At 46.9% G+C, this 25,635-nt stretch overlaps 1 protein-coding gene across 4 annotated transcripts in view; it reads right to left on the reverse strand.

Moving 5' to 3' along the window:
• The window catches only part of RAB31 (RAB31, member RAS oncogene family), a 236,483-nt gene extending 222,803 nt beyond the window's left edge, over positions 1–13,680 (reverse strand). For 3 of the 4 annotated variants that reach the window (XM_029590987.1, XM_029590986.1, XM_029590988.1), the window contains exon 1: positions 13,541–13,680. In XM_029590987.1, coding sequence (XP_029446847.1) covers positions 13,541–13,579 — 39 coding nt within the window. In that variant the 5' untranslated portion in view covers positions 13,580–13,680. The remainder of the gene's footprint in view (positions 1–13,540) is intronic. The other variant, XM_029590989.1, reaches the window with a different exon arrangement.
• Between the last annotated feature and the right edge of the window lie 11,955 nt (positions 13,681–25,635).

Consider the following 25,635-nt stretch of genomic DNA (forward strand, 5'->3'; position numbering starts at 1 on the left):
TAATTCGTGATTTGTGGCTTTTATTAGATTCTAACCTTGAGCTAAAGCCCTAGCTTTGAGCTGTAATTAGGTCAGCCTTTCAAGTTCCAGGTTCTCTGTCCCTTAAAATTTCTACCCGTTTCAGATTTTAGAGCGGTAGTGCAGGCATTCATCATGTCTAGAGTTGACTACTGCAATTATTTATTTACTTAATAGATTTTGTATACTGTCATTTGGAAAGTACCATCACAATGGTTTACATGAATAAATAAAATAGAACTTAAAAAATTATACAGTATAAAAATAAGCCCTTTAAAAGGTTTACTGATGTGCGAGCGTGCGCCTAGGGAGGGGCGCAGCGCTGCTGGCGGCATCTCTCCGTGAACCCTGCAGAGAGGCCCGACGGATGGGGGCATCCTGGCTGGAAGTCCCGGGAAGTGGAGCAGGGCCGAAGGCGTTGGCAGGAGCCAGAGGTTGGAGCCAGCAGCCCACTGCCGCAGGCGATGGGAAGCTGGAGCCTGGGAGTTGCTTAGAAAGGTGAGAGGACTGCACCGCAGGGCTGCCGCGGGCGGCGAGCGTAACACATTAGGCAAATTCGCCCATAGTTTTTAAATCTGATTTAACCTCGTAGTACAGGCGATGCTATTATCCCAGCTGGATTATTGTTGGCACACGCTCTGGCAAAATCAATCCATACAGTTCAATAATACAGAACTGTGTTGCCAGAGTTCTCGGAGATACTATTAGAGACCACCTCACTCCTATTTAGCCTTCACTATTCTGTAGAGAATCCAGTTTTAAAATATTTTGCTCACTTCTAAAGCTTTCTATATAGACAGCTGGTTAATATACCTTTAGTCTTTTGTTGTTCCTAAATCCCCTACTAGACATTTAAGGTCCTCTCAAGTTTTCCCCCCTCAGTTCCTTCCTTGAAAGATGCTCCTTACCAGGCAATGTGCCTTTTTGTCATCTACCACCACTTTGGATCACTTCCTGTTGAGGCCATGAACACTGGTCATGTAATTTCCTTCCCTGGTAAGTTCTAAGAATGAGGAGCTCACACGCAACACCAAGACTGAGTCCCTGACTCACATCCAGCTCCCTGATGTGGTTTCTCCACTGGACAGAAAGATTTACCCATGGCACAGACTGATTTCTTAGATTATATGTGCCAATAAATAGTCAGGACCTGGAGTGGTATTCCAACATAAAATGTTACTGCAGCACTTCAACATAAATAATCCAATACATTGTATATTTTTTGCTTGTGGCACTCATAATTCAGAATATAAAATACTCTGAGTGCATCTGTGTTCCTTAGATCTCTCTCTGGACTTCCCTCTGTTCTCACATGGGCCTTTGGACTGCCCCTGCCCCCTTGTCCTTCTATCTGACAAGGATTCCCTTTTGTACCTGGCACCCACTGCTTGAACTTGGTTGATCTTCTCCACTTCTCTCCTCTTCGGTGTACTATGTGGGTACCTCCTCTGACTCTGCTGGTGAGCACCGAATAGGTAGCTCGATCTTTTCTCCCTCCCAAGTTGCACCAGATGGACACAAACTCCTCCAAACCTTTTCTGTTGTAGTGGAGCAGAATCCCTTAGGCTCAATGGCAAAGGGGTGAACTGCAAGTGGCAACTTCCAGCCACAATAAACAAAAACAAACACACCACACTTCTTACTTCCAAGAATACTACTCGCTCTTTTCCCACTAAGGTTCAGAGCCCAGAACCAAGAGGAACAAACAGGGCTGGTATAAGGCTATTAGACACCCTATGGGAATCTTCAGCCTTTCCCTGTCCCTAAACAAAGATTTTGATAATTAAACTCATCATGATGAAGCCATCACCATCCCGTCCAAAACAATATATTGGACATCATACTGGTCTGTGAACCTCATTTCTTCTGGGGGAACATCATCCTGACATTTAGCGAGGGTGCACATAGTTTAGTCTATTCTGCTTGATGGAGCACCAATTTTGAATAAGCATATGGTTAAATCTCATATATATCATAAAAATATGTTGCAGAAATTTTGCCTCAGTATCTGATGAATGTGTCATCTATGATTTTTGGGAGCAGACTGCAAAAAGAAAAACAAAAAATCAAGAAATCAAGAAATAAATAAATATTAAATTTATAAATGTATGTATTTAAGAGTTTTTATATACCGTCCTTAAGTTATTCACCATCACAACGGTTTACAATAGGGCACCAGTAAAAAATATGGGTCGTACATTACATAGGTGGTGCCAATAGTATTCGGTAACAATAAGGCGTTTATTAGGGGGATTAAGTGTTTCATAGCAATACGTCCTGAAGGTTGCCTACAGTTAAAAAAAATGTTGAAATAATTCAGTAAGGATTTATAAAATTAGGCATTCGGTGCTTTAAGCTGCATAACTTTTACTTCATTGCCCGCATCAGTTTTCTTTCTTGAAGGCTTTTATGTAAAGCCAGGTTTTGAGCTGTGTTTTGAAAAGTTTATGATTGCTCTGAAGTCTAAGGTCAAGGGGCATGGAGTTCCATAATATGGGACCGGCTATACCACGTTGGCTGAAGGTAATCTCTGAAATGATTGGCTATGCTGACTCTAATACTTTGTCTTACTACTGATCATACAAAAAAATTTTTTCAAATTCTGTTGTCACTATTACTGGTGGTGACACAAACTCCCTCCATTACTAAGCACTTATGAAGTTACATAAAACCCTTCCAAAAAGAATTCAGAAGCTAAATAGCAAACCTGCCATACCAAGTCACCACTAACTCCCAGACCTCAAACAGTAAAAACTCTATATATGAAAAAGCAACATTGCAGATATTGCACCAGGCCCTAGAATACCAATACACCTAGAGGGAAAACAGCTCAAGCCAGACAGATAGAGATCCCTACACAGAAATGATACACTAATAGAATACCTCTCTCCTCAGTCACACTAACAGAACACAGACCCTCCCCAAAACACAGAATAAAGTGACCACAAACCAAAAACAGAAATATACAGACAAAACCTGAACTCCTCTTTGCTCTGACATCCATTCCACTCTTACCTCTCCCCAAGCAGAAAGGAGGGAAAGGAAGCTAGAAAACAAGAGGAGGGGGCTGGATAAGGGAGCTTAGTAGCTCTCCTTTGCTGTGTTTTCTGCATTCCAGCTTCATTCCCTCATCTCCTGTTCCTGCAGGCTGCCTAACTGGGTAATTTCAGAAGGATCGCTCGTGCGCCATAAACACACATTGGCGCACAATCGGAGAGGCACTGTCATTTTTAAAATGTGCTCACAAATATGCGCTTGTCATTTACAGTACCCTTCCCATGCGTATTTCGGCTAGGGCTTTAGCAGCTTTTACACACGTATGCAGGTGTATTTTAAAACATGCTTGCACGAGGGAAAAATCTGTTTTTTCCAAGTAGTCCACCAATAGCAACCAAAGTCTGACAGGGGGTGCCCGAGCAAGAACAGGCCGAAGCCTGAAAGGCCAAGGCATCATAGAAGAAGCTGGAGTCAGGGCTGGTGGCAATCAAGGAGCAGTGGCATGGCAAGGCAAGGCTGAGGTCTGGACTAGGAGATGATCAGAAGCGTGGTCAGGCAAAGAGGAGGTCTGGACTAGGAGAAGATCTGTAGCGTGGTCAGGCAAAGCAGAGGTCTGGACTAGGAGATGATCAGTAGCGTGGTCGGGCAAAGCAGAGGTCGGGTCCAGGAGAAGATCAATAGCATGGTCGGGCAAAGCAGAGGTCAAATCCAGGAGGAGATCAGTCCGTAAGGAAAACTGGGTAACAGGAACACAGGAACGAAGAAGATAACCAGGAACAGGAACTCGAGGAAGCAGGAACCAGGAATGTGAAGGAATCACCAGGAGGCAATAAAGTACACGACCAGTGTGGAGACCTGTTGCAAAGGCGTCTAACAGGAGCTGAACCCGGCCTTAAATACTAGAGCTTCAGTGACGTCATCATTCAGGGCTGCGGCAAAGTTCCTGCCGTGGGCCCTTTAAAAGAGACAGTGATGCACACGTGCGCGCCTAGGGAGGGATGCGGCACTGAACGGCGGCGTCTCTCCGCAGGCCACACAGAGAAGCCCGCCATGGAACATTGTAGCTCGTCATAGTATCAGGAGCACCGGGGGTGGCCAGAGGATGGAACCGGCAGCCTACCGCTTAGAGGGACGTGGAGCCAGACGCTGGATTCGGAAGCAGAGGGTAAGAGGGCTTGGCCGCGGGCCTGCCGCAGCCGGCACACGCAACATATAGCAAGTCAATGCCGAACTGCTATTTTTATTTTTTTTTCCAGAACAGAGCAGATCCTTTCAGCAAACTTTTGTGGTACCAAAGTCATGGGACAAACCTTACAAGCCCTCACCGAAGGGCAGCAGCAAACTTGGGATGCAGTGCACATCCTGACTGAACAAATGGCCCAGCAGCTGGTATTGCTGAGCAACTAGCAAACAGTACTGACCCAGTTGGCACAAGTCATGCAAACCACAGTGACACAAGGCATGCCCTCCACCTTCTGTTCTGTTTAAAATGAAAGCAGGAGAAGATCCGGATGTGTTCTTTTGAAAGAACTGTCTGCCTGATGGACTGGCCAGAAGCCAGTTGGACTACATACCTAGACACCTACTCACCAGCAAGAATCAAGTAGTCTTCCAAGTGGCTAATCCCAATGGGAGAGCCAAATATTCCTCAGTCAAAAACCACCATCCTGGAAACAGCAGCTTATGACAGAGACCTATCAATAGCAGTTCCAAAGGAGTACCCTACAGCCAGGGGAAACCCCACGAAGCCTTTTCCATTGAAAAAAAGATGCCAGATGGAAGTGGCTATAGCCTGAGGCAAAGATAAGTTGTGAGGTAGCCACTCAGGTCCTTGTGGAGCAACTCCTGGATGGCCTGGACTGACCCATACGGAATTGGGTGTGTTAACACCCAGGGATCACCCTGGAGAAAGCCTTGCAAGTGGCAGATGCCTTTCATCAGGTTCAGCTGATGCCAGAAATAGTGCAGAGCCTGGAAAGACAACCCGCACAGGTTCCCTATCATGGCAATTAGAGCACAGGACTCAACAACAGACCTCAGAACAAGATGACTCTGCTTCCATACTTAAAAGCCATTGGGCTACTCTGCTTGTTTCAACTGTAGGAAGCAAGGACATTTGGACATAGATTGCTGACACCAAGGAAGCGAGGCCATGGATGTTAACCCTGTAACTCAGCCAACAGCAAAGACTAATATGTGCACTGACAAGGGAGGACCTTCAAAGCAGGGATGACTGAACAGTCTGAAGAAAGAGAATTTTGGAGGTACCTTCCCTGCTGAGTAGCAAGGGTCTGGACACTTTCTTTTTTCTCACTTTGTGCCAAGAAGAGACATGAGGAAAATGGCTCCCCCTATGACTGTTGCGTCCGTCGCCTTTAGACGCCCTCACTCCGCCCTCTTTACCTCTGTGGCGACTCCCTCCGGGTCTGATGGACAGTTAGCTGCCGCGGCGTCTTCTTGCCGTCTCCCTCCAGCATCCCCGGTCCGGCACGACGCTGCAGATCCGCCATGTTGCCCGATGACGTAGGGCACGCGCGCGCTCCAGCAAGGGCGAGAACCTTGGGGGCATCCCCCTGAGATGACATCATCCGCTTCCAATATAAAAGGTCTCAGTATTCGCTAACGAATCGAGTTAGCGAGGAACGGACTCGCTATCGCTTTCCAAGCTACTCTGCCTCCTTGGACTTACCAGGGGTACCCGCTCCTTGGGGGCCTCGCTCTCTTTTCTTTATTTCAGGTTGCAGATAGGAACCGGTACTCGCTCCTCAAGGGCCCATGTTCCTGGACACTCTGAAGATTCTCTACTGCCTAGAAGCTATCGCAGTTACAGACCTTTGTGAGTTACCATCGCTCTCTCAGAGCTTTCCCTGGAACCAGGTACTCGCTCCTCAAGGGCCTAACCCTTTCCAGCTACTGAGCTTCCTTAAGACCTTATGTGAATTTTGTCATCCAGCATACCCCGTCTACTCACTATCTATAGTTTCTCTACAACTCAGCAACCCTGGGATCGCTGTTCCAGTACCTGAGGGACTTCAGCCCTGCTGGGCATATCAGCTCACTACTGCCACCTCTGGTGTTTCTACTAACCTGTCTAATAAAAGAATTATCTGTGTCTGTCTCCATACCTAAGCCTAGCCAGTGGTCCCTCTCAGGATATCCTCCTGGGGGCGCAGTCATCTGCCATCGGCCCAAGGATCCATCTATCTACATTCCTCTACAGCTGAGTGTCCTCTCCAAGCACTCCGCTGGTAACAGATTGCTACTCCTTCCGCATCAGGAGTCTTCATCACAGATTCATTACAGATTGCTAACTCCTCCCTTCTAAAGGAGCCAGTCATAACAGATTGCTACTTCGCAGTCTATACCTTATCAGATTGTTAACTACTCCCTTTACAGGAGTTGAGCATATCAGATTGCAACTCCTCCTTCCACAGGAGCAGATCCATAACAGATTGCTAACTCCTCCCTTCTTGAGGAGTACAATATAACAATGACAAAGAAACAAAGAACTCTCGAAGGAAGGATAAACGTAAAATGGAACCAGTGGAGATCTGGGGGCAAGATGGCTGCCTGAACTGGACGCTGTGAGTTTGAGCAGATAATTCTGCTAGTTGCCGCAAATTATGCTGTTGAAACAGAAAGGAGTGAGAGTTCGTCCTTCAGAGACCCCTCACCATACCAGTCAGCTCTCGATAACCAGCTTTGCATCCCCGCCTCCATATTTAGTGGGTGGTGAAAACCCCATTGCAAGCTCTAACAGAGAAGTGTTGGACTTGCTAGGGAATGAGGTCTCCCACAGCCCCCATCATCAAGATGAGCTGCCTGTGCAGAAGTTTAACACTTCCCAGGAGGCCGTGAAGGTGCAGAATGAGGACTGTGCTTCTGTCGATTTGTTGGAGGGGGACACAGGAAGGATGGGTCTTTCCTCACTTGCTGCCCACGTGATTGTGGAATTTCCTCAGATGGTAGATGTTCTTCAGCAGATTTTCACTAATGATGTGGCTATGGGGGTCAGCTTCGGTTGAAGCTCGTCAGATTCCAGGTACTTCAGGAGGACAGAAACCAGAAGAGGTATCCCTGCTCTTTGGTAAGTCGGTGGCCATAACATTGAATTCTCTTTGGAACTTAATTGCAAAGTTTGGCCAAGTTCTTATTAAGTTAGACTCTTATTGATAAAATTCAAAGTCTCCAAGCTTGATTTTAAAGTTTTGGAGCATAATTCAAAAATTGTTTCTATCAGGCAAGATAATAGAGAAGAAATATGGCATTCAGACTAATTTGATTCAGGATCAAAGTGCTTTATCCCGCAGAGCTGATGTTTTGGAGAATACTTGTAGGCGACAATTTACGATTCCTGCACTTTCCTAAAATCTTGAGGGGAAATACCTTTAGCTACCTTTAAAAAGATATTTATTGGATGTCTCAAAATGCTATCCCTCCTGTTAATATAATCTTCTCATCTTCTACTATATCTGTTAATATACAGGGTGCTCCTGCTCCTTTAGTAATGAATTTGACTTAATTTTTGGAAACCTCTAAGACTGAAGTAATTGAGTGGGTGAAATTTGTTTCTTTTTTCTCTGAATCTGATTTGAGCAGGGTAACATCTGTATATTTTTTAAATATGAATGTTTCCTTTCATGGACAAACTGTAAGAGTGTACCCTGGTTTTTGTGTAACCCTTTTTTGGGATGGATTAATTCCAAAGGGCTTGCCTACCTAGCGAGTAGAGAAGACCCACAGGTCTTCATTGGTCCCCTGAAAATAGCCCCTTTGCCCCAAAGGGGTATCAGGCTTAAAATCTCTCTGTAAAATAGGAGAAGGACCCTCAGGCAGGGCCTGAAGGCCCTACCAGAATGTGAAAATCAGAACCTCCAGGTGGGAGGGACTGAACGGTATGGATTGCTCCCTTTCTAAGGGGCCGATGCAATACAGTGCGCTTCACCGAGTGCTCTGTATAACCCGCAGTTGGACGCTGGTTGTATAGCACCTCTACAACGCACGTCCAATGTGGAGTGAGTCTAATAGCGCTAATCACATGCAAATGCATGTGACTGAGGCTATTAGCATTCAGCGATCAGAAATTAGCGCCTGCCTAGAGCAGGTGTTAATTGCTGAGTGCTCCTTAAACCAGTACAGAAAAGCAGAAAAAACTCAATTGAGAAGCGTCCGTTTCCTGAACCCCCTGGCTGTGCGGTGTTTAGGAAAACCAGCGGCGGGCCAACGCACTTGGGCTCTCCTTAGCAAGGAGGCGCTAGGGGCGCGCAAGCCCCTTGCTAACGCGACCCCCTGATTTAAATACTGCATAGTGCCCCCAGGGGGGCGCCTGGGGGCGCGTTAAGAAAGTGGGTGCTGACTGTTCAGCGCCTGCTTTCTGTGCCAAAATATTGAATCGGCCCCTAAGTGTGTTCTGATGACAGGGATAGTGGCATTTAGTGGCCAGACCTGGTAGGGGGTGCCACATGTATAAGATAGGCTCTTATTCTCTTGTGTTTTCTTGCCCTTCGGCTGGATACAATAGCCCTGGGAGTGTTTGGGGTTTCTTAATGTTACCCCTGTAAGGGTTTTGTGAAATATCAAAATAATTCTTATGCCTTCTTCTATTCGGACCATCTTAAAGCATTTATAGATGCTAGGAGAGTAACAGTTTCTTCACCTGTTCCCATATGAATGTATTGTCTTGTGTAATTATGTAATTGGAGCATATAATGTTCATGCATTTGGTGTTTCTTGGAAATTATTTCTTATACTCATTTCTTATGCCCCTTTTTCTTCATTACTGGTAAGTGAATGGATAAGCAACTTTTTCTTTTATTGCCTTTTTTTTTTTATTATTTCTAACAAAGCTCTGTGCTTTGTTATATAACATATCAATAAAAACGAAGTTAAGAAAATATGGAACCAGCACCGCGGCCATACTCCTTCCGTAGGAGAGACGGTCATACTGACAAGGATTGCCTATGGCTGGAGGACTCAGAATGGGAGCGCAAGATGGCAGAGCAGTGCAAGAGGGATCGCAGTCACCCGAAGAAACAATGTGGCGAACCTTGCGTCAGGACTGCTAAAGTCAAAGTGGAAGCAATCCAACAGGCATGCTCCCATTGTGGAGCAAGAGAACGTGTTAGGAACAGGAGAATGAAGAGTGGGAGCAAGAATGGGCAAATACTTTTGCGATAATGCAGTGCTGCAATTTGGTAGATGGTCCATGTGAGGGACTGTCCAACTCTGTTATCCCAGTCAAACTGGATGACTGACCCACATGAGCCTTGATATATTCAGAGTGCAGCAAGACACATTAGGAAGGAGTTATCTCAAAGGCTGTGTTAACTATGAGAAGAAGGCAACACTTGCTTGTATACATGGGGGATCAGCAGCAATAACCCACCTGCCAGGTGATACTGATAACTATGGCAGGGCAAGCCGGGGTAGAGGTGGGAGTGCCCCCGAGCTTCTCTACCCAGTGGTTTTGGGTGTGATTATCCTCATTTTAAGACCCTTTGAATCTGGCTTAGGGAAAGGGAAACCCAGGAAGATTGGACAGCCCCAGCATAGGGTGGGGAAAGAAAATAGGTCCACCTGTGGTTTCAAGAGTATACTCCTAGTAAGGACAAGCACTCAACAAGTATGAGCTGAGAGTGAGGGTATATGAAGGGGTATATAAGAGAAAGCCCCAGAACACCTTAAAGGAGCGGCCTCATAGATCTGGCTCAGTTCACCTTAAAACTTGATTCAACATTGGTATCCTAGTCCTGGGTGGAGGCCTCTGGGAAAGGAGTATAATTAGCCAGGCTCTTGAGGGGAACAGGTGGCCCTGGGAAGATAAAGAAGCCAAAAGGAAAGAGAATACAACTGAAAGTTTTATGACTGCACTTGTTTTGTTTGATATAGTCACAAATAAAGAAGTTTGAGAAATTTGCCAGAGTCCAGCATGAAGTCTGTTCTCTGGCTACCCCAAGACGCTCAGGGTGCCACACACAGGTTATTAGTAAATAAGCCCCATGTCAAAAAATAATATGGCCTGCGTTAAATACTGCCTGTTTTTGCACGTTAACACATAGCACACCTCTGTGAATTTACCACTTACAAATGCAAATCAGAATGTGCTAATTTTCAGAGCACCTATGCTTTAAATGAGCTGCTGAAGAGGGCAGGGAGTAGGGTAGGATGTTCTTGCTTGGTTTTTTATTTCTTGGTTTTGGTGGGGAAGATGGCCAAAATGCTTGAATGCACAAGTCAGGCACTCAAGATCACTTGCCAAACTGCTTTGCTTATGAGGTAATTGGATCCAACATATACTGACTGATTATTTGTATCTGTACATATGTCACAGTTATGTTTTGTACTATTTGAATTTTCTGAATAAACAGATTTATACTAAATATGTTGCTGTATGCTCAACTACACAAACTGCTAACATGCTATTCTGATTTACACTTTTGCATTTGCTGATTGAGGCTTCATATCATGGTGTTCAACAAGCATGTCGTTGTATGTTTATAGGAAAAAATATTTAATATATCAGGCCCTAATGTCCTAAGAAGAGAAGCTTTAAACTCTTCAAAGTAACTCTAAAAAACTGGCTTTATAAACAAGCCTTTTATAAGCAGAACGAAGCAAACAAATAAGCACTTATGTAAGTAAGCACCAAGCATTCAACTTTATTAACATTTTTCTCCTATCTCCTATTACATATTAGAACATTAACTTTATATAGGAACTGTTAAGAAGTTTTTATTCCAACCAAAATATAAGCAAACTCAACATATAGCTTTGATATTAAAAAATGTTACCGTTCCCTAATGGCACACTTATAATATGTTATCTATACCAATCAACTTTTAACCCTATTTTGTGCCTTTTTGTAAACCGTTGTGATGGTTAATTAACTTAACGACGGTATAGAAAAGTTTTTAAATAAAGAAAAAAAAATGATGATTCACTTACGTTTTATGATACAGTGATGAATTTGTGTACTGCACGTCACATATTGATTTATTCCCAAATTTTAAATAAACTATAACAGTGTTACCACATGTAGTGAAAAATTTCAAATGACATTAAGCAATTTACAAAACATTTATCAGAGCTGATAAGAAATGAAAAGCTAAAACAAAGAAAAGCTTTGGAATTTTAAAGTTTGCTGAGCAGCCTCTTCATTCGTTTTCTTCAACTAGTTTTGTGCAATTTTTGGCAAATAAGCTGTAGAAGATCACATTTGTTGGCCTTCCTATTGCATATTCAGCAGAGACAAGAGAGATTTGTTATAATAATAATTAGAAAGGGGGAAGTCACTATACACAGATTTAACCTCCTGCAAAGGCATCAAATATTTTTTCAAGTCTTTAACTAGACAAATTAGCATAAAGCTAGACTGTTACAGGCCCCTACATAGAAAATACACACTAGCTGAATACCTCTCCTCAGTCACAAATGCAGAAAATAGGCAGACCCTCACCAAATTAAAAATAAGTAATCACATACTAGAAATAGAAAAATGCAGACAAAAATTAAACTGAAAACTCCAAAAAGCCAGACTCTGTATGCAATGCAACAATGGAGAAACAGGAACAGAAATGCATTTCCTCCCATGCTGTGCAAAATAAAAAGATCAGAGATGTACATTTCCCAGAGCTGACAGACAAAATGCAAGACTTCCCACAAAAGAATGAACAAGGAAAAAAAAAACCTCTGGGGATGGAGAAATAACTACATTCAAAGTGAATTATATTCAAGTAAATGCCAAAAAGTGGAATATAAGCAGTAAGTAACCAACCTGTCTAATCCTGAACAAGACAAAAAAAACCAACAACCTGTCTAATTCTGGGAAAAGGGGGAGAAAAAACAGCTATGCATAGGAGCAAATGTGTCACTAGGCCAGAAATGAAACCTGGCCAGGGATAGTATGGAGTAGCACCAAAAAACTGTGGCATGTCTCCAATGCTGTACTTTCCTTAACCTGTAGTTTACTTGGCTTATTACCATTTTGTAACTTTTCTTCCTATCGTTTTTCATTTTAATAAATTATGTTTATTACTTATGCAACACATGTACAACTGTCTTGAAAATAAAGTTATCTGAATTTGATAAAGGCATGCATGGGAAATAAAATAATCTTTACATTGCCCCCAAGTGAAAAGGGCCTTCACGAGTATGGGGAAGGGGAGAGTAGGAAGGGGCGCAGTCCCTGAAACAGGACCATGCTAAAAAAAAGGTCCAAGGGGAAGGCTCCTTACCCAAAGGGAGAGGAAGGATCCCTCCAACCCCAACAACACAAATCATGCAGTAGTAGAGTCATGAAATCCTTCCTGTCCACCCCATCTTCCTCCAACACCCCCTGCTGAAAGGAGGAAAGTGCACTTACATGCATTTGCTCTTCGGGCACATGATTCATGTTTCACTGCAGTAGCAACTGCATCGTACCACAGATCACACAAGAAAAGCATGAGATCTACAGGCGCCACAGGGTCCCTAATGCAGCCAGCACTTGAACCATACAAGAAGGAAAAACACAGTTCAACAATCTTTCTTCCTACAGGCAGAGAGAGGGAAGGAGGAAGACAAGAGCAGCCCGAGTCAGGGAGGGGGGGGGAGGAGAATCAGAGTGGGCCAGCACTATAGACCAGTCTAGGCTAGGGAAAGGAGGAATTAGAGTGGAACAGACCAAACTGGGCCAGGCCATTTGGGGTGGGAAGAGAGAAGGATGACTGGATGGGGTGCTTTGGCCTCAACACCAACTAGGGTACACCCAGGGCCAGAGTCCCACGCAAGCTCTCCCTCACTCTAAAATTATGGCTTTTCCCAAAAATGACGACAACAAAATTGTTTCACAAGAAAGGAATCCTAGAAAGATGTTTCTAATTGCGTCTGGGCTTATGCTTGAAGAGTCCGGTATGTATATGTTATAAAATGATTATATAATGTAATATCAATTGTATGGATGTATATTAGAATCATAATAAAATATTGGTTCAAAAAAAGAATCCTTTCAAAATCATCCTAATAATGTTTCAGATCCATATGGACCTCACCTCACTAATAAAATATACACCACAATATAAAGTAATTTCATCTCAGATGACTGAAAAAGAACAGTAGATATCTGCTCCATAGCACAGCCACCGACAATCTTATCTTTGGAACTTCTGAGTTTTGCTTTCTTTTGTTTTGATGCAAGGAGCCATCTTCCAGCTGGAACCGATATCCTGAAATATTTTCACAAACCACTGGAGTCTTCTTCTCTCCCCCCCCCCCCCCCTTCTCTTCTAATCACCCAGGGGGTCGAGGCAAAGAAATCCGGGTAACAGAAGAAAAGAGCGAGCCCCTGACAAAAGGAGAGTGTGTGCTGGGAGCCAGCGGAAAAAGCTTCGGAGGCTGGCTCACGCTGCATCGCACCAACGGAGAACCAAAAGGCAAGCAAAACCGCTCTCCCCTCTGCAGCTTTATAACTTTATCTGCCTTCTATGTTCCCTCCTTTACTCTTCTTCTAGTGGGGGGCGCAGAGCTCTAACTCGTTTGTGTTACTTACCCCAAGCAGACACACTTTCAGCTCTCTTATAGCCATCATCTATTCGTACAAACTCGACATCATTAGGAGGCTGAACTGCTGAGTCGCTCTTATTCTCCAGTCTGTGTACCGTGCAATGCCCTGCCCAGAACCAGAAATAGAGAGATTTGATTTCTCAAAACAAACGGAAACCAGCTGGAACTATTTATGGGCAGTTTGGTCACATGGAGTGCAGACAGCTATTCATTCCGTGCTTTCTTACCAAAAAAAAACAAAAAAACCCCCCAACCTACAGCTTCCCAGTAGCCTATTTAAAGATACATGATTTGGATAAAAAAAATGCTACTTTCATCTTCCACGATTAGAAGGTAAATGACGTAACTAACATCAGCAGACGGAGTTTGCAATCAGCACCAAGTACTTAAATATGGTACACATTTTATGCAAATTAAATTCAACTAAAAAAATGTACAGTATTGAAATGTGTTTAAGGAGAACACAGCAGTAAAGAGACAGGGAGAGAGAGAGAGAGAAGGAAGCATTGAGGGGAGCTCAGAATTGGGCCACTTTTGCCACTCCAATATTTCCACCTCTTACAGCACCCAGCCTGCTCTGATCATAATCCTCCCACCCCCCCCCCCCCCCCCCCTCAGTTTACACACTTCAATCCTCCTCTTCTAGGCCAGCATATAAACTCGGATGAGGTTAGCACCCATAGGGGCCAATGCAATCAAACACGCGTTGAAAACAGGCGCTGGTATCGAACACCCATTTTCCTAAAGCGTGCACAGCCACATCCCTGGGTACCCGATGCAGTATTTAAATGAAGTGCTGCCTAAAAAAGGACTTGCTAGGGGAGATACAGGCGTCCCTAGGGCTCAGCTGCATCAGGTGCCCACAATTGCAACAGGTGCTCAATAAGAGCATCCGTTTTTATCTCTCTTCTTCTGGACGATTTTGCTGAGGTTGCTGAAGATGCCTGTAGCTAAGCGCCCCTTGCTATGGACATCTAAATTGTGCGTCCAGAAGATTTTTTTTTTTTTTTTTTTAAATCAAGCCGATATACATTTATTTTTCAACACCGCAAGCAGTACATTTAAGTGTCACATTGATACTACGTAAGAGAAACCACAGAGGACCATATTTTTAAATTTCTTATTAGCCCTTAACTCACAGATTGACTTAAGGCCACCTCTGGGGCTGGAGTTCATTTTGCTGCTTTGAAAAGTGCATTGGGTGCCCAACGATTTTATGCATCAGAAGGTAATAGCTTTTAGCCTCATCTACTGGAAATTACATATGTGAGGGCTATTGGCTATGCATTTGTTTGGGCGTGCGCTTTGGGCACGCTAATCTCCTTATTGCATTGGATGCTAGTCCAACACATCCACAACACGCGTCTGACCACGGATAAACCAGTGCTCTAAGCTGGGCGCACTTTATTGCGTCAGCCCCTTTAGAATATCGGTCCCCATGCAAGTCACTGCCAACATGACCTGGGTTTTAATACAGAAAGCAAACAAAAAGAGCCAAGTTATCCCGTCAATGTTGTGAGGCCCGATCGCGATCGCATGCGATCGGGCCTCCCTACCTCTTCCCCGCAGGCGGGACAGGACTTCCTTTCCAGGGGCCCGCAGAGTGCGGGCCGCGGCGTGACGGCGTCCTGCCGTCGAAAGACTGCGTCGGGAGAGACGCGGCTGGCCCCGCCCCTTAAAGGGGCCGGGCCGCGAAGACGAGGCCGGCCCCGGAAATGGACGTCAGCTGTGAGGGAGATTTAAACTCCCTCAGTGAAGACACTGACGCCTAGAGATGTGAATCGTGTCCTCGATCGTCTTAACGATCGATTTCGGCTGGGAGGGGGAGGGAATCGTATTGTTGCCGTTTGGGTTTTAAAAATATCGTGAAAAATCGTTAAAATCGTGAGCCAACCCCCTAAAACCCACCCCGACCCTTTAAATTAAATCCCCCACCCTCCCGAACCCCCCCCCAAATGCTTTAAATTACCTGGTGGTCCAGAACGGCGGCGGTCCGGAACGGCCCCCTCAATTGAATCCTTTTGTCTTCAGCCGGCGCCATTTTGCAAAATGGCCGCCGCAAAATGGCAGCGGCCATAGACAAAAACGATTCGACGCAGGAGGTCGTTCCGGACCCCCACTGGACTTTTGGCAAGTCTTGTGGGGGTCAGGAGGCCCCCCCAAGCTGGCCAAAAGTTTCTGGGAGTCCAGCAGGGTTCAGGAAGCGATTTCTTGCCGCGAATCGTTTTCCGTACGGAAAATGGCGCCGGCAGGAGATTGACTGCAGGAGGTCGTTCAGCGGCGGTCCGGAACCCCCGCTGAACAACCTCCTGCAGTCGATCTCCTGCCGGCGCCATTTTCCGTACGGAAAACGATTCGCGGCAAGAAATCGCTTCCTGAACCCCGCTGGACTCCCAGAAACTTTTGGCCAGCTTGGGGGGGCTTCCTGACCCCCACAAGACTTGCCAAAAGTCCAGCGGGGGTCCGGAACGACCTCCTGCGTCGAATTGTTTTTGCAAAATGGCGCCGGCTGAAGACAAAAGGATTCAATTGAGGGGGCCGTTCCGGACCGCTGCCGTTCTGGACCACCGCTGGATCCCCAGGTAATTTAAAGCATTTGGGGGGGGTTCGGGAGGGTGGGGGATTTAATTTAAAGGGTCGGGGGTGGGTTTTAGGGGGTTTTAGTGTGCCGGTTTTCCTGCCCTTCCCCTTCCCCCGATTTACGATTTTTTAACGATAAATCGGGGGATTTGGTATTGTATCGTGGCCCTAACGATTTTTGACGATTTAAAATATATCGGACGATATTTTAAATCGTCAAAAAACGATTCACATCCCTACCAACAGGTCCCGTGCTTTGCTGTGTTCGTGCTGTGCGTTTCTGTGTTGACTCCTGCCTTGCTTTGACCTCGCTCTGCCTGCTGCCTGCCTAGACCCGGATTGGACTTTGACTTCACTTTGCCTGCTGCCTGCCTGGACCCGGATTGGACTTTGACCTCGCTCTGCCTGCTGCCTGCCTAGACCCGGATTGGACTTTGACTTCACTTTGCCTGCTGCCTGCCTAGACCCGGATTGGACTTTGACCTCGTGTTGTCTGCTACCTGCCTGGACCCGGATCGGACTCTGACCCATGCCTGGAACCGGGACTGCGTTGTCGGGTTCCTTGGCCTGTACCCGACTGCTGTGGACCTTCGCGAAGGGTACTGAGGGGTTGGCTACTCCAGGATTTCCACCTTTCCGGAGGCAAAGGGCACCCAGTTTCTTCAGGTGGGTGACCTCTCGCTCCGGGTCAAGGGTCCACTATATAACAGATTGTGAAGGCCATGGACCCGGTGGATCTGTCCGGTCTTCAGGCTATCCCCGGGCTTGCCCAACAGTTGATGCAGCAGCGACAGCAGCTGCAGCAACAACAACTGAGTCTGGAGGCGTTAACTGCCACAGTGGATAGATTAGTGCGGCGGTTAGATGCTTCCCACGGAGCTGAAGCAGCTGCTCCGGCGCCTCCTCCGCCGAATACCTCAGCCTCAGTTTCACACTTACCAACACCACCTCGTTTCTCCGGGGAAGCTAAAGTATGTCGAAGATTCCTCAATCAGTGCTTCATCCGATTTTCATTGCAAGAACAGCAATTTCCGAATGACCGGACAAAGACTTCCTTCATCATATCCCTGCTCGACGGGAAGGCCATGGCATGGGCTTCTCCCCTCTGGGAAAGAGGAGATCCAATTTTGAATGATTTATCTAGATTCGTTTCCACCTTCCGCCAAGTGTTTGATGAACCAGGGAGACTTGCTACAGCCACATCTGAACTCCTTAATCTGCGCCAGGGGTCGCGTACCCTAGCAGACTTCGCCATTGACTTCCGCACTTTGGCCTCTGAATTAGGATGGCACTCGGATTGCCTCCGAGGCATCTTTCTAGAGGGACTATCTCCCCGTATTAAAGATGAACTGGCTGGACGAGAGCTCCCAGAGGATCTCGATGCACTTATTGATTTGGCGGGTCGTATTGACCGACGGATTCAGCAGCGGGTCAAGGAGTCCAGACCTCCTCGTCGTCTATTACCTCTGGCTCCTCACTTCTCCCGTCCTTTGATGGCTCCGGTCACCACTGAAGTTTCCACAGAGCCCAAAGAGGAACCCATGCAGCTCGGAAGGAGTCGGCTAACGCCAGAGGAGAAACAACGCCGAAGAAGGATGGGCCTTTGCCTATACTGTGGCAATAAGGGATATCTTCTCGCCCAGTGTCCAGAGCGTCCGGGAAACTACCGATCCTAGGCGTCTCCAAGGAGCAGACCCTAGGGGGCAACCCAACTCCTCAATTCGTGGTTCCGGTTATGCTGCAAGGAGAGCACGGATCCTTCACCACTCAAGCTTTGGTCGATTCCGGAGCTGGGGGAAATTTTATACTGGCAGAACTTGTTCACCAGCTTCAGATTCCAACACAGCCTTGCAAGACCCCGCTGTTTATTTCCTCCATTCAAGGCGAGAACCTGCCTGGACGAGTCACCTGTAATACCGCTCCCATATCGCTACTTACCGGAATCCTGCACAAAGAAGAAATTTATTTTTTTATTTTGGAAAAGGCAGTCCATCCAGTGGTCCTGGGTCTACCTTGGTTACAAAAACATTTTCCGACCATTGACTGGAAGACCCTGCAGATTGCGGCTTGGGGACCAGAATGTCGGGAGACTTGTATTCACTGGACTCACCAACCAGTGATACCTATGACTACTACCAAGATTGCTTTACCACATCAATACTCCGACTTTGCTGACGTCTTTTCTAAAGAGAAAGCTGAGATCTTGCCTTGTCATCGGAGATTCGACTGTGCGATAAATTTGCTGCCCAATGCCATCCCACCCAGAGGCAGGATTTATCCACTTTCTGGACCTGAATCACAGGCCATGGCCAAATATATTGAGGAGAATCTCGCACGGGGATTCATTCGACCTTCCACATCCCCTGCTGGGGCAGGTTTCTTCTTTGTACCTAAGAAAGATGGGTCGTTAAGACCTTGCATTGACTACAGAGGACTCAACGCCATCACCCGCAAGGATCGTTACCCATTGCCTTTGATACCAGAACTTCTAGACCAATTACATGGTGCTAAAATCTTTTCGAAACTTGATTTACGAGGTGCCTATAACCTGGTTCGAATTAAGCCCGGAGATGAGTGGAAAACCGCTTTTAATACTCGCAACGGCCACTACGAATATCTGGTTATGTCTTTTTGCCTGTGTAATGCACCTGCGGTTTTTCAGAACCTGATGAACGAAGTGTTTCGGGACATGTTATATAAACAGGTGATCGTTTACCTAGATGATATCCTTATTTATTCTAAGGATCTGGATGCTCACCGCAAGGATGTTCAACAAGTCCTCCAACGACTAAGAGAAAATCAGCTGTTTGTGAAACTAGAGAAATGTCTTTTCGAAAGACAGTCAATACCTTTTTTGGGATTTATTGTATCCACCACCGGGTTTCAGATGGATCCGGAAAAAGTGGCCAGTATTCGAGACTGGCCACAACCTAGAGGACTTCGAGCCATACAGCGGTTTCTTGGCTTTTCCAACTTTTACCGAAGTTTTATCCCACATTATTCGCACATTATAGCCCCAATTACCACCCTGACCAGAAAGAGGGCGGACACCAAGATATGGTCCCAGGAAGCCATACAAGCGTTCAAGGATATCAAGATGGCCTTCTTACAAGAACCATGTCTCCACCATCCGGACCCTAGCCGTCCATTCATCGTGGAAGTAGACGCATCCGAGATAGCTGTTGGAGCAGTTCTCAGTCAGCATTCGAAACGAGGAGTCCTGTTTCCCTGTTCCTTCTTTTCTCGGAAATTTTCACCCGCAGAAAAAAATTATGGAATTGGTGATAAGGAGTTACTGGCCATCAAGATGGCTTTCGAAGAATGGAGGCAGTGGTTGGAGGGGGCGCAACACACCATCACAGTCTACACCGACCACAAAAATTTAGAATATCTTAACAGAGCACAACGCCTCAATCCCCGTCAAGCCCGCTGGTCACTGTTTTTCTCCCGATTCGATTTCATTCTTCAGTATCGTCCTGCAACTAAAAATGGGCGGGCGGATGCCCTCTCCAGGTCTTTCGAGGTTGAAGATTTCCCGGAGACTCTTAATCACATCATTGACCCTGCCAAGCTGATGCTTGCTGTTACCGAGACGATACCCCCTGGCAAGACGGTAGTACCACTCAGGCTGCGTCCTAAGGTGCTTTCATGGGCACATGATTCCCTGTCAGCAGGACATCCTGGATGAGCAGGAACTTGGGAACTTCTAGCACGTTACTACTGGTGGCCGCAGATGAAGAGAGATGTGCAAGCATATGTTTCTTCATGCCCGAAATGCGCTCAGCAGAAACCGTTACCTGGTCGACCCTGGGGCCTCCTCCAGCCCCTTCCACCTCCGCAAGAACCTTGGACCCATATCTCCACAGATTTTGTTGTGGACCTTCACTATCTGGTGGGAACCAGGTAGTATGGGTTGTAGTCGATCGGTTCTCTAAGATGGCCCATTTCGTGCCTTTGCCCAAGTTGCCCTCTGCTCCTGAACTGGCGTATCTATTTTCAACACATATTTTCCGTCTCCATGGACTTCCACTCCACATTACCTCGGACAGAGGACCTCAATTTACGGCCAAATATTGGAGTGGGCTTTGCAAGAAGTTTGACGTCCAACTGGACTTCACGACTGCCTTTCACCCGCAAGGCAATGGCCAGGCGGAGCGGGTTAACAGAGGACTAAAGTTGTTTCTACGCCTTTTCGTGAATCATCGCCAAGATGACTGGGCCCTCCTCCTACCGTGAGCGGAATTTGCACATAATTCCCATGTACACTCTGCCACCGGACAATCACAGTTTCAGATTGTTTTTGGAAAACAGCCACGGCCTCCGCTACCTCTACCGCTTTCTGTGGCTTCACCGGCTGCTCAGTTATCAGCACAGGAACTCCACAAACTTTGGGAAACCACCAATGCTCGGCTTCATCGAGCAGCCGAAGCGGCTAAACATATGGCTGACAGACATCGTAGACCTGCCCCTCAGTTCAATACGGGAGATCGGGTTTGGCTGTCTACCCGTCATTTACGTCTACGGGTTCCATCCATGCGACTTGCTCCTAGGTACATCGGGCCGTTCTTCATCTGCAGACGCCTGGGCCCCGTAACTTATAGACTACGGCTCCCATCTACTCTCCGGATCCACAATTCTTTTCATGTGTCGCTGCTCAAACCTCTGATCTCTTCATCTTTTCACGAAACTCCACGTCCACTTTCCACTATTGAATCTGAAGACGACGCCATCTATCAAGTTCGGGAGATTCTGGACATCCGTCGCCATCATAGACGTTGCGAGTATTTGATCACTTGGGAAGGGTTCGGTCCAGAGGAGAACTCGTGGGAACCAGCGGTCAACATATTGGATAAGTCTCTACTCCACCATTTTCATCTTACACATCCAGAGAAACCGGGTCCGTCCAGGAGGGGGCGTAAGAAGGGGGGGTACTGTTGTGAGGCCCGATCGCGATCGCATGCGATCGGGCCTCCCTACCTCTTCCCCGCAGGCGGGACAGGACTTCCTTTCCAGGGGCCCGTGGAGTGTGGGCCGCGGCGTGACGGCGTCCTGCCATCGAAAGACTGTGTCGGGAGAGACGCGGCTGGCCCCGCCCCTTAAAGGGGCCAGGCCGCGAAGACGAGGCCGGCCCCGGAAATGGACGTCAGCTGTGAGGGAGATTTAAACTCCCTCAGTGAAGACACTGACGCCTTCACAACAGGTCCCGTGCTTTGCTGTGTTCGTGCTGTGCGTTTCTGTGTTGACTCCTGCCTTGCTTTGACCTCGCTCTGCCTGCTGCCTGCCTAGACCCGGATTGGACTTTGACTTCGCTTTGCCTGCTGCCTGCCTGGACCCGGATTGGACTTTGACCTTGTGTTGTCTGCTACCTGCCTGGACCCGGATCGGACTCTGACCCCTGCCTGGAACCGGGACTGCATTGTCGGGTTCCTTGGCCTGTACCCGACCGCTGTGGACCTTCGCGAAGGGTACTGAGGGGTTGGCTACTCCAGGATTTCCACCTTTCCGGAGGCAAAGGGCACCCAGTTTCCTCAGGTGGGTGACCTCTCGCTCCGGGTCAAGGGTCCACTATATAACAGTCAAGACCATCAAACAAACAAAAAAGGGAAAACAAATCCTAAACTTACATTCAATTGCTCACTTGCTAATTTATAAAGAAAAATATAATTTTTCAATTTTTTAATTGTTTAATATTTTTAATTTTTTGTTTTTATATTTCTTTATGTGCTTCATATATGTTTATACTTTCTATATTATTATTTTATCTGAGAAGACTATTTAGTTGAAAAAATATACAGTGAGAAAAGTAAACTGCATCAGCAAGCCAGTCAGCGTCTCTCCTGAAGCCTAGAGAGTGCTTGGTCTTCTCAATCACTTGCAGTCACTTTTAGAAGTATAGTCTTGTTTCCAGTGTGTCCATTGTGTTAATCTTGGCTCCTGATGAAGCTGTCACCAGTGAAACTTCGGCCGTAGTTGAGCCGCGTTTAAGGCACTCACAGACCGTCTAATTTACATGGAAGGTGTCTGCATCATATTTGGAGATTTAATCGCCTAGTGGCGTGTACTGAACTCTTAACACAAAATTCTTTGATAAATTTGGTCGATTTGTATGTTGTTACAGTGACTATACATCTAAAAGTGACTGCAAGTGATTGAGAAGACCGAGCGCTCTCTAGGCTTCAGGAGAGACGCTGACTGGCTTGCTGATGCAGTTCACTTTTCTCACTATATATTTTTTCAACTAAATAGTCTTCTCAGATAAAATAATAATATAGAAAGTAAAAAAATATATGAAGCACATAAAGAAATATAAAAAATATTTAAAAATTAAAAATATTAAAAAATTGAAAAATTATATTTTTCTTTATAAATTAGCAAGTGAGCAATCGAATGTAAGTTTAGGATTTGTTTTCCCTTTTTTGTTTGTCTGGGTTTTAATACAACATGTTCATACAGGTAAACTGCCAGAATGCTGGAAAAAGAGCAATTCTGGAATTCTGTTGCTCAGCTCTTAAAAACCTTTTTTTAAATATAATCTTCAACCCATGATTTGCATATTGAAACCAGTTTGCCCCAGCTGGTACGTGTCCTGGCCATAGAAACAGACCCTTACATAATGATGACAGTTTTCAAAATTGGGTGCAGTGATGCAAAGTTTACAAGTGCTTTAACCTGCAGGTTCTGTAGCAGTTCTGTAAGAGAAAGGGCAAGCATCTATTCCCTTTGAGAACTGCTCCAGGAAAAAGTATGCACAGAGATCTGCACCCTGCTTATTCAGTAGGTACTTTTTCCCTTGAAAGTAAAGTGCCTGGTGTTGCGGTCCCGACCGCCCCTCTCATGTTCGGGCTCAGGCCCGCTTACCGTCGCTTCAGCTCCCTCAGGAAACCGCTTGAATCCAGGCTCGACAGGGCCGCCGCCCGAGGAGTCTCCACGAGGAAGACGCCATTACAGGCCTACTCTTGCGTGGCCCCGCGCGCGCGAGAAGGGTCCTCTTAAGCACAGCACCCAGAAGCCCGGCTCCGCCTCGCCTGCTGACGTCACGCTCTGCTCCAGATTTAATCGGCGTCCAGTCCCCCACTAGACGCCTTGCAACGAGGTTTCCTGCTGACTAGTTGCTTCCTGTTCCCGTTCTTACTTGCTGCTCTCGTTGTCTCCTGGTTCCTGATCCCGGTTTACCTCACGGACTCCTCGCCAGCCTGCTGCCCGCCTTGATCCCGGTTTGCCTCACGGACTCTTCGCCAGCCTGCTGCCCGCCTTGATCCCGGTTTGCCTCACGGACTTCTCGCCAGCCTGCTGCCCGCCTTGATCCCGGTTTGTCTCACGGACGTCTCGCTAGCCAGCTGACTGCCCTGATCCCGGTCGCCATACGGACCTCTCTGCCAACCAGTCACCAGTCTTGGTCCCGGTCCGCCACGGACTCCTGCGCTGGTCACATGTCACTCCTGCTCCCGGGTAGTTTCGCGGCTAGCTTGGCTACCCACCACCTACTGTGGCTCCGGCCTGCTACGCGGCCTAGCCTCCTACCCAAGGCCGGTTCAGACCCCGCCTTCTTCAGTGACCCGCCGGCTACCCAGCCCTCTGCCTCTTCACTGGCAGCCATTCCTGAACTCTCTGACCTCTCTGGACTATCTTGAACTGTGCTAGTCCCCAGGGCCTGGGTCCCTACGGGCCCCTCCTGGGGGGATTCCAGGCTCCGGGTGTTCCTGCCAAGCTCTGACTCCGCCTCCCGGAGCGGAGCGGTACCTGCAGGTCGGCCCAAGGGTCCACCTCTTGCTTGCCCATTGCCCAGTCATAACAGCCTGGATTTGAAACTGAAAACTACCCAAGGGGAAAAAACACACGCAGAGATTTGCTCCTGCATTTTTTGCGGAAATATTTTCCACTCCAAACAATGAGGATAACTTTCAACAAATGCACATGGTGGCATATGTGTGCTTACATAGCCATGAGCAGATCTCTGCTAATATTTTATACCCGCATGTATGGTGCACACACATTTTATAAAATACACGTATCTCTGCCCCGCAATATAATGCACGTTTGGAAGGCTCATGTGTGTCCATATGCAAAGATCTGAAAGATCTGAAAGATCTTTGCATATATCGATGCATTAAACACACGTACTTTTCCGACCTATTTTAAAAATATATGTACATATATTTTACTCATGAAAATAAAGTAGGGTTTATTTGTGCATATCGGGATTTATGCGCGTAAATCAGTGTGTTTTAAAGCAGGCAGACAGCAGGCACTTATCAAGGAAATTACCAATTTTACCAAACAGTCCACCAATTTGCCCAGTCCTTCTCCAGGTCATCGAGACCTTCCTGATTCTTCAGCCTGAATTTTCCCCCCAGTTCACTCAGATCTCCCACTTAATCAATAGTGCACACTACGCACATTTAATATCACTTACACCAGATTATTAGCAGGTGTAAAATTAGGCAAGTAAATTGGTTAAACTACGTGAGTGTCTTTTAAAATAGCAACTTATGTGCATAAATGTTGGTCCCACCCTGCAGCACCCCTAGTCCACCCCTTTTTTTCCATACACATATATATGCATGCGAAAGTGAAAGCACGCACATATTTTTTACTTTTATAAACACAGAATAAGTGAATAGATGCTATTTACTGTTGTGTCCCGCGGGCGCGGCCCCCTACCTCCTCCGACGACCAGGGCAGAGTCGGGGCCAACAGCCCTGCCCCGAGCACCGCACCCCCGCGAGACGGCGTGGGCCTTCGGTCTGGCCGCCGGGATCGGAGCCATCCCTGCTCCTCCTGCACGGCCGCTGCTGCTCTCCTCCGCGGCCCGAATCCAAGATGGCCACCGCTATCCTTGGACGCGAGGCCACGCCCCTTCACCAGAGTTAAAGGGGCCTCACCCCTTTAATTGCCGGCAGCTGATTGTTACCTCCAGGGCCAGAGGAAGTATATAAGGAGACTTCCTCTGACCATTCCTCGACTTGGCAACGTCCTCCAAAGCTGTCTAATCTGCTTGCTTCAGTGAGTTCCTTGTACTCGGACTCTGGTTCCTGTTTCATCTTGGTGTTCCTGGTTCCTGACTTCGGATTGGCTTACGGTGATTCTCTGGTTCCTGACTTTGGATGGCAAGCGGTGATTCTCTGGTACACTACTTCGGACTGGTGAGCATCGACCCTCTGGCACTTGACCTAGGACTCCTTCAAGATAATCGTCTCCAAGGGCCCACCTAAGTCCCAGTGGCCTGGGTCCCTACGGGCTCCTCCTGGGGGGACTGCGAGCTTCCAGGGCGAAGCTCCAGTTGGCCTTTGCACCGATACCCTGACCTCTCTAGGTCCACCTAAGTCCCAGCGGTCAGGTCCCTATGGGCTCCTCCCGGGGGGACCGCAGACCACCAGTGGTGAAGATTGCTCATCTCCTTCTCCATCTCCACAGTAGCTTCTGCGTTCAGTACCAAGGGTCAACTGCTCTCCTTTTCTGTCCTGCCTCACCACCCAACGAGAGAACCTACGGATCCTCCGC

The sequence above is a fragment of the Rhinatrema bivittatum genome, chromosome 2, assembly GCF_901001135.1.
Source record: "Rhinatrema bivittatum chromosome 2, aRhiBiv1.1, whole genome shotgun sequence".
NCBI classification, from domain to species: domain Eukaryota; kingdom Metazoa; phylum Chordata; class Amphibia; order Gymnophiona; family Rhinatrematidae; genus Rhinatrema; species Rhinatrema bivittatum.